This window comes from Carcharhinus amblyrhynchos, chromosome 35, assembly GCF_965287045.1.
Source record: "Carcharhinus amblyrhynchos chromosome 35, sCarAmb.v2.hapA, whole genome shotgun sequence".
NCBI classification, from domain to species: Eukaryota; Metazoa; Chordata; class Chondrichthyes; order Carcharhiniformes; family Carcharhinidae; genus Carcharhinus; species Carcharhinus amblyrhynchos.
In genome coordinates this window covers 8,762,650-8,772,641 of record NC_137358.1, presented here as the reverse complement: position 1 = coordinate 8,772,641, position 9,992 = coordinate 8,762,650, and the positions used below count along the sequence as shown (strand labels likewise).

Below are 9,992 nucleotides of genomic sequence, written 5' to 3'. Positions count from 1 at the left end.
GCACCGACCACAATCTCACCTAGGCCCTACCTCCATATCCCTACACATTTACCCCCTAATCCCTCTAAACGATGCATCTCAGGACACTAAGGGGAAATTTAGCATAGCCAATCATCCTAACCTATACATCTTTAGACAATTGGCCAATAGCTCGCAGAGGACTTCCCTCCATCAAAATGTCCTCCTAGAATTTTTAATAGCCACTTGAGAGGGTCAACAGATCTTAGTTTAACACCTCATTCTAAAGATGGCATCCCTGACAGTGCAGCACTCCCTCAGCACTGACCCTCTGACAGTGCGGCACTGCCTCAGCACTGACCCTCTGACAGTGCGGTACTCCCTCAGCACTGACCCTCTGACAGTGCGGCACTCCCTCAGCACTGACCCTCTGACGGTGCGGCACTCCCTCAGCACTGACCCTCTGACGGTGCAGCTCTCCCTCAGCACTGACACTCTGACGGTGCAGCACTCCCTCAGCACTGACCCTCTGACAGTGCGGCACTCCCTCAGCACTGACCCTCTGACGGTGCGGCACTCCCTCAGCACTGACCCTCTGACAGTGCGGCACTCCCTCAGCACTGACCCTCTGACAGTGTGGCACTCCCTCAGCACTGACACTCTGACGGTGCAGCACTCCCTCAGCACTGACCCTCTGACAGTGCGGCACTCCCTCAGCACTGACCCTCTGACAGTGCAGCACTCCCTCAGCACTGACCCTCTGACAGTGCAGCTCTCCCTCAGCACTGACCCTCTGACAGTGCGGCACTCCTTCAGCACTGACCCTCTGACAGTGCGGCACTCCCTCAGCACTGACCCTCTGACGGTGCGGCACTCCCTCAGCACTGACCCTCTGACAGTGCGGCACTCCCTCAGCACTGACCCTCTGACGGTGCAGCACTCCCTCAGCACTGACCCTCTGACAGTGCGGCACTCCCTCAGCACTGACCCTCTGACAGTGCGGCACTCCCTCAGCACTGACCCTCTGACAGTGCGGCACTCCCTCAGCACTGACCCTCTGACAGTGCGGCACTCCCTGATGTATTCAAGTATTTATCCAGTTTCCTTGCTGTGGTTGTACTTTGTGTCCACCACCCTGTATCAGACTGATCGCAAATTACTCACTGCGTTTACTCATGATTGTTTAAGTTGCTGCTATTTTGCAGCCTATCAGTTTAATATGTGCCCCGGGATACGCGCCCTGCATCTAATTCCTTTTCTTTATCGCGGATCAGCCGTTTGCCAATCGGGAATGTGCTTCGACAGGTTGTGACACAGTTCAGGTGTGGCTTGCGATAACTTCACTGTCTCTCACACACACACTCACACACAGCCACACACACGCAGAGAAAAGTAACCACTGCCAATTCCATCGGCGAACGACCGGAAACTTTCACTCAAGCCTCAGACGAGAGATCTTCCGCCATTCTGCCCGCAGTACGCTCGGAATCCTCTCCAAACCATGGACAGCAGGTTGGGAAGAGACCAGGTAGGTTTCCTCAGAATCTTTTATAAATGGTGGAGTTTGTTTTGGCATGCCTGGATTCCAGGGGCATGCGGAGACATCAAAACATGGCTTTATTCACAATGTTTAAAGAAGATAGAATCCCTACAGAGCAGAAAGGGGGCCATTCGGCCCATCGAGTCTACACCGACCACAATCCCACCCCAGGCCCTATCCTCATAACCCCACATATTTACCCTCTAACCTACACATCTTTGGGCACTAAGGGGCAATTTAACACAGCCAATCCGCCTACCCTGCTCATCTTTGGACACTAAGGGGCAATTTAGCACGGCCAATCCAGCCCGTCTTTGGACTGTGGGAAGAAACCAGGTCACCCGGAGGAAACCCACACAGACACGGGGAGAATGTACAAACCCCACACAGATAGTGACCCAAACCGGGAATCGAACCTGGGCCCCTGGCGCTGTAAGGCAGCTGTGCTAACCGCTGTGCCACCATGCCAACCCTCTTCCCTATCTCTCTCCCTATTCCTGAGATTCCCTGGATCTTTTCCCTCTTTTAACCTGCTTTTTAATGTGACTGAATTTACCCTCCCTGCAGGTTGTGCTGTGATTTTCTTTACTGTCTGTTTAAAATGTGGAGGAGATTCAGATTAAAATTAAACTGCTCCAAGCGCATCTTCAATCAGTGTCTCCTGCTGACTTGCCCATTCCACCTTGTGAACTAATTTGCAGCCATTCTGGTTTTAACAGCCTATCGGTATTTTACAGGGTACTGCGGTGTTTTTTTCCACTTAGCGCAAACGCACCAATCAAAAGACAAGGGCTGGAATTCTCCAGCGGTTCCCACTAGCAGGATTTTCCAGCCTCTCCGCTGCAGGAGCTGACACGTCATTTACTAGCGACGGGATTCTCCAGTCCCGCCGCCAACACATCCTCCACCCTCCTCCCGCCTGTGGGTTTCCCACCGAGGGGAGATGGTGCATTGTTTGATTGCGGTAGGGTTCTCCAGCCCCGCCGGCAGCACGTGCCGCGGTTTTCCTGCCAGCGAGGGGGTGACTTCAATGGGAATTCCCATCGACAGCGGCGGGACTGGAGAATCCCTAGCGAACGACAGGCCACCTCCCGCTGGCAGGAACCACATGGCGGGAGGCTGGAGAATGCCACCCAAGGATTGGTAACATGTGGATATATGAACAAGGAGCAGGAGCAGGCCATTCAGCCCCTCGAGCCTGTTCTGCCATTGAATATGATCATGGCTGTTCTGATTGCAGCCTCAAATCTGCACCCCGCTATCACTATCATCACCACACACTTCCCCCCATCCTCCCCGCATCCGCCCACAGCCACCCCTTCCCCCCCTTCGTTGCCCCTTTAGTTACCAAGAGTCTATTTCCCTCTGCCCAAAAATATTCAAAATCTCTGAGTTCCAAAGATTCTCGAGGGGAAAAAAAATTGCATTTTCCGTGACCATCGAGTGTGGAAGTGAGACTTGAACATGAGATCTCTGGCCTCGACAATAGCCTCCTCCTTCAAGATAAATCAGTGGACCCCAGGTGACACCCAGGGTGAATCAGTTCTCAGGGGATGTTGGTGGGGGAGGTAGCATTAAGATCATAATATATAGAAGCCCATCTTGGTGGCATAGTGGTTGGCACTGATGCCTCACAGCGCCAGGGACCCGGGTTCAATTACTGCCTCGAGTGACTGTTTGTGTGGAGTCTGCACATTCTCCCTGTCTCTGTGTGGGTTTCCTCCGGGTGCTCCGGTTTCCTCCCACACTCCAAAGATGTGTAGGTTAGGTGGATTGGCCGTGTTAAATTGCCCTTAGAGCCCGAAGGTATGCAGGTTTGGAGGATTGGCCATGGTAAATTGTCCCTTAGTGTCCAAAAATGCCCAGGTTAGATGGATTGGCCATGCTAAATTGCCCCTTAGTGTCCAAAGATGTGTAGGTTAGGGGGATTAGCAGGGTAAATAAGTGGGTTTACAGGGATAAGGCCTGGGTGTGACTGTTTTCGGAGTAGACTCGATCTGCCTTCTTCTGCACTGCAGGATTCTATGATTCTCCGTGAGAGAGAAGGGAATCGGAGACTTAGACGAGAAAAGATGTGTCTCAGGTGCTAAATAAACAGCAGCATGGACTGGATTGGGCATGTTAGTGTCTGTCCTCTGTGTAATGAACATCGGGCCTCAGCACAGAATAGCCCAAACTGTACACAACACAGCACCAAGCTGGCTCAGTGCAGCTAGACCAACTCCAGTTGGCCATATTCCTGGAGCTTTCATCACATGACCTCTTGTCTCTGAGCCACCCATCCCCATAATCTCACCATTGGTTGTCTAGTGCCATGGACCCTCGATGAGACAGAGCTCCTGTTTATTCAGCAGGGTAAGGATCGCTCTGTGTAACTGGACAGAGTTCCTGTTTATTCAGCAGGGTAAGGATCGCTCTGTGTAACCGGACAGAGTTCCTGTTTATTCAGCAGGGTAAGGATCGCTCTGTGTAACTGGACAGAGTTCCTGTTTATTCAGCAGGGTAAGGATCGCTCTGTGTAACCGGACAGAGTTCCTGTATATTCAGCAGGGTAAGGATCGCTCTGTGTAACTGGACAGAGTTCCTGTTTATTCAGCAGGGTAAGGATCGCTCTGTGCAACTGGACAGAGTTCCTGTTTATTCAGCAGGGTAAGGATTGCTCTGTGTAACTGGACAGAGCTCCTGTATATTCAGCAGGGTAAGGATCGCTCTGTGTAACTAGACAGAGTTGTGTTTTACAGACACACAGAGTTGTAGAGGCTGTGTATCTGGATGGAGTTCCTGTTTATTCAGCAGGGTAATAAGTCCTGTACACTCCATGTGTTGCCATTATACTTGGCTCCTGGGGGGACTGCACTGCAAAACCTCAGTGAGTCTCCTTCTGCAGTGTAACAGTACAGAGTCCGTGTTTAATCAGTTATGTAAGCATTAGTGGCCACAACCTGTGTTTCAATATATACAGCCCCTCCCAACAACAAATTAGCCATAATCTTTGACCAAGTTGGGCAACATTTTATACAATTAAAAACACGTGGAACCTATTTACCCAATTCTCAGAAATATATTGCACCTTCTCCCCATGTCTGCATGGGTTTCCTCCGGGTACTCCGGTTTTCTCCCACACTGTACATGTTAGGTGGATTGACCAAACAAATGAGAGAGATCAGCAGCACAGTGGTTAGCATTGCTGCCCCACTGCACCAGGGTCCCAGGTTGGATTCCCTGCTTGGGTCACTGTCTGTGGGGAGTTTGCACATGCTCCCCGTGTCTGACTGGGTTTCCTCTGGGTGCACCGGTTTGCTCCCACACTCAAAAGATGTGCTGGTTAGGTGGTTCCCTTAGTGTCAGCTGGACTAGGACAAATGCATAGGGTTATGGGGATAGGGTCTGGGTGGGATTGTGGTTGGTGCAGACTCGATGGGCCAAATGGCCTCATTCTATGGCAGGGCGGTTCCATTCAAAAGCCTGATGGCAGCAGTGAAGAAGATGTTCTTGAGTTGTTTGGTATGTGACTTTTGTATCTTTTTCCTGACGGAAGAGAGAATATCCGGGGTGTGTGGGGTCCCGGGTTCTGCTGGCTACTTTGCCAAGGCAGCGGGAAATGTAGACAGAGTCAATGGATGGGAGGCTGGTTTGTGTGATGGACTGGGCTATGTTCCTGACCCTTTGTAGTTTCCTGTAGTCTTGGGAAGAGCAGAAGCCGTACTAACCTGGACAAATATATGGCGCATCTGTTAAAATTAGTGCCTCATCAAGCTATAAGCCCCTGGTGATAGACTAGTGACCGGTCCCAGGAGAAACTCACTGGTTGGGACATTCCAGTCCTGCCTTCTGCTGGGATTTTCCAATCCCGCCAAAGTCAACGGACATTCGGCTACAATCCCTGCGGCGGAACTGGAAAATCCTGGTCACTATGGAAACAGACAAAATAAATTCTTGTGCCATTGGGCACAGGAAGAGAAGCAACAACTAACAAGGAGAATGTGGAAACCGCAGCGAAGTGAACAACACAGATTACACTGACAGAGAAGTTTATACAACGTCATAATTATATCCTTTAACCTATGGGTGCTGGAACACACGCACCAATTAACTTGGCACCGATGCCCTCATACACAAGAAAGGGCAGCCACAGAGGGGACGGGAAATAGGAGATTCCCAAATCTTCAACTGACGCCTTGGAAAGGTAAAAAAAACCCAATAGGTTCAGATATTTTGTGAGGTGTGTTGAGTTGCTGATGATTGATTAAATAGCAATAAAAATCTCCCAGACATGGAAGGTCCCCTCGCAAGAAACAAATATAACCACGTATCCCTTCCTCCAATGAAGAGTGAGCAAGACCACATGTGCAAAGACCATTCCACTCATTGACGGACATATTCATAGAATCCCCGCAGCGCAGATTGGCCATTAGGCCCATCAAGTGTGCACTGACCCTCTGAGCAGACTATCTTACCCAAGGCCCTCTCCCCCATCCAATCCTCCTAACCCACACATCTTTGGACACTAAGGGGCAATTTAGCATGGCCAATCCACCTAACCTACACATCTTTGGACACTAAGGGGCAATTTAGCATGGCCAATCCACCTAACCTACACATCTTTGGACACTAAGGGGCAATTTAGCATGGCCAATCCACCTAACCTACACATCTTTGGACACTAAGGGGTAATTTAGCATGGCCAATCCACCTAACCTACACATCTTTGGACACTAAGGGGCAATTTAGCATGGCCAATCCACCTAACCTACACATCTTTGGACACTAAGGGGTAATTTAGCACAGCCAATCCATCTAACCTACATATCTTTGGAGTGTGGGAGGAAACCAGAGCACCCGGAGGAAACCCACACAGACATGAGAGAATGTGCAAACTCCACAGAGACAGTAGCCCTAGGCATCAACAGATAGAAGTTTCAATCCCATAAAAAGGAGCTGGCAAAATTTAAACCAATGAATAAATCTGGAATTGAGAGCTAATTTCAGCTATAATGACCAAGAAGCTATCGCCGATTGACCCATCTGGCTCACTGATATACATTAAGGAAGGAAATCTGCCATCCTTACCTGGCCTGACTGACACCACCCCCACAGCAATGTGGTTGGCCATTCACTGCCCTCTGAAATGGCCCTAACAAGGCAATCAGTTCAAGGGCAATTAGAATGGGCAACCAATTGTTCTCTAACCAGTGATGTCCACAGTCTATGAGAGAATAAAGGAAAAATCCTGAAACTGAGCGTCCATGTTCTAGAGTCCCCAGTCAGAGGAAACAATCTCTCTTTACCCCTTCAGAATATTGAATGTTTCAATGAGATCACCTCTCATTCTGCAAAACTCAGGAAAATATTGAACAGATTAAGGGCGGCCTGGTGGCACAATGGTTAGCGTTGGTTCAATACAGGTTCAATTCGGCCTCGGGTCACTGTCTGTGTGGAGTTTGCACATTCTCCCCGTGTCTGCGTGGGTTTCCTTCAGGTGCTCCAGTTTCCTCCCACAGTCCAAAGATGTGCAAGTTAGGTGGAATAGTCATGCTAAATTGTCCCTTAGTGTCCAAAGATGTGCAGGTTAGTTGGATTAACCATGCTAAATTGCCCCTTATTGCCCAAAGATGTGCAGGTTAGTTGGATTAACCATGCTAAATTGTCCCTTAGTATCCAAAGATGTGCAGGCTAGTTGGATTAACCATGCTAAATTGCCCCTTTGTGTCCAACGATGTGCAGGTTAGTTGGATTAACCATGCTAAATTGCCCCTTTGTGTCCAAAGATGTGCAGGTTAGGTGGATTGGCTATGCTAAATTGCCCCTTTGTGTCCAAAGATGTGCAGGTTAGGTGGATTGGCCATGCTAAATTGCCCCTTAATGTCCAAAGATATGCAAGTTAAATGGAATAGTCATGTTCTGTTGCCCCTTAGTGTCCAGCGATGTGAGGTTAGAAAGATTGGCCTCGTTAAATGTGTGGGATTACGGGGCTAGGGTGGGGGAATGGACCTGGGTAATATACACTGTCAGTGAGTCAGTGTGGACTGGATAAGCCCAATGTCCTTGACTGCACTGTAGGGGTTCTGTGATTCAATTTACTCAGCTCCTGATCAGAGGTTAATTCTCTTTGCCCAGGTACAGCGAGCTGCTCATTGGATCACGTGCAAACCCGAGCAATAACTAAGTGACTGTTGGTGTGTTTTCTGTTTAATAGAGTTGGATTCCCAAGGTGATTAAGAAGAAAACATGTTCCACGTTCCTCGAGGATACAACCTCCGGGAGGTAAAGGATGTGGGCGATGGGAGGGAGGGGGGACACCGAGAATAACCAGAGGGGTTTAGTGAGAGAAGGATCAGCCACTTGGAATTGGGAATAACTAACTGTGTGGAATGATGGGTTACACGGACTGTGCATAGTGTAAAATCCTAAGGATGGGCACTCTGGGTATGAAAGAAGGGAAGGAATAGTATTAGCTTGTTTCCTGGTTTGGAGGACATTAGCTACGAGGAGAGATTGGGGCAAACTTAGTTTGTTTTCACTTGAATGTCGGAGGCTAACAGAAGCTTACAAAATTGTAAGGGGCATGGATAGAATCTTAATCATCCCTGCAGTGCAGAAGGAGGCCATTTGGCCCATCAAGTCTGCACTGACAACAATCCCCAGCCCCTAATCCCTCTAACCTACACATCCCAGGATACCTACACATCCCAGGATACACTAAGGGGCAATTTACCACGGCCAATCAACCTAACCAGCACATCTTCGGATTGTGGGAGGAAACAGGAGCACACGGAGGAAACCCACGCAGACATGGGGAGAATGTGCAGACGCCACACAGGCAGTGACCCAAGCCTGGAATCGAACCCAGTTCCCAGGGGTTGTGAGGCAGCAGTGCTAACCACTGTGCCACCGTGCCACCCCAGTAGTCAGAGTTGTTTTTCCAGGGTAGGTTTATGGTAAAAGGGAGAAAGTTTAAAGGAGATGTGAGAGGCAAGTTGTTTTTTACACAGAGGGTGATAAGTGCCTGGAATGCGCTGCCAGAGGAGGTGGTAAGAAGCAGATACGATAGCAATGTTTAGGAGGTATCTTGATACATCCATGAACAGGCAGTGAAAAGAGGGATACAGACAATGTAGAGACAAAAGATCTTTGGTTTAGAAAGGTGTCATGTGTTGGCCAGGCTCGATGGGCCGAAGGGCCTGTTTCTGTGCTCTACTGTTCTTTGTTCTAATGTATCTGAGGTTGAATCTGGGGCCCTTCAGGAATGTGTAACAATAACAGAGCTCACCTTAAGCACATTAAATCATCCCAGGAGCTCCACAGACCCACGTAATGCATCAACATTCGATATTGTGTCACTAGATGTCCAGGTCGTCATGGAATGGTAGCGTGCAGGTACAGCAAGCGATTGGGAAGACAGCTTGAGTGTTGGCATTTATTGCAAGGGAGCTGAGTGCAAAGAACAAAGAAAATTACAGCACAGGAATTTTCTTTGGTCTTTGTTCTTTGGCCTCACGTCCTTGGGATGAGCAACTGACACATCACAACATTCAAGGCTGTGCTGGGTTAAGTGGGATTCAGTGGGAGTTCAGGAGCAGGATTTTCCAGCTTGACCCAAGACAGGAAAATCCCATCAGAGGTCAACGGATCTTTGCATGTTCCGTGTCCCGCCCGCTACGATTCCCGTGGCGGGTGGGATGGAAAGATTCCGCTCCAGGTGTTTCGAGTATGACTCGATGGGCTGAAGGGCCTCTTCTGTACTGCATGATCCTATGGTTCTATAAGTCTTTGAGAAAGGCAGAGAGGTTTAGGGAGAGAATTCCAGGACCAAGACAACAGGAGGCAAGATTATCAAGCATGGGACAAAGGGAATGGGGATTGTGTGAGAGGCCGGAATTGGATGAGGGTTGGGATCTAAGGGCCTTCCAAAAGGCCTTCCTTTTGTCTCCAATGCTCGCTCACCCAACTAACACGCCTCACCTCCTCCGCCCTTCCCAGCAAGCAACAGCTCTGCCAGTGTGGCTACCCCAAGGATTGCCACAACTCGGTGGCAACAGAGGACAACTTTGGAGCTGCCATTGTCAGCAGGTGGAACACAGCCGAGCATACGACGGAGGAGCCAACCGACGCGTTCGGAGATGTGGAATTTTTCGGGAAAGGAAGGCTGCACGGCAAGGTAGGGAGGAAATGACATCGCTTCCACTCGCTGCTGATCGAGCAATGTGTGTTCGAGTGAGGTTGTATCCAAAGTTTAAAGTTTATTTATTAGTGTCAAAAGTAGGCTCACGTTAACAGTGCAATGAAGTTACTGTGAAAATCCTCCTATTCGCCACATTCCGCCACCTGTTTGGGTACACTGAGGGAGAATTTAGCATGGCCAATATACCTAACCAGCACGTCTTTGGGACTGTGGGGGGGAACCGGAGCACCCAAAGGAAACCCATGCAGACACGGGGAGAACGTGCAAACTCTGCACAGACAGTGATCCAAGCCGGGAATCGAACCGGGTCAC

At 49.6% G+C, this 9,992-nt stretch overlaps 1 protein-coding gene across 1 annotated transcript in view; it reads left to right on the top strand.

Moving 5' to 3' along the window:
• The first annotated feature begins 1,385 nt into the window (after positions 1-1,385).
• The window catches only part of LOC145361775 (transient receptor potential cation channel subfamily M member 4-like), a 64,418-nt gene continuing 55,811 nt past the window's right edge, over positions 1,386-9,992 (top strand). The window contains exons 1-3 of the mRNA XM_080217742.1: positions 1,386-1,486; positions 7,695-7,762; positions 9,479-9,656. Coding sequence (XP_080073868.1) covers positions 1,460-1,486; positions 7,695-7,762; positions 9,479-9,656 — 273 coding nt within the window. The 5' untranslated portion in view covers positions 1,386-1,459. The remainder of the gene's footprint in view (positions 1,487-7,694; positions 7,763-9,478; positions 9,657-9,992) is intronic.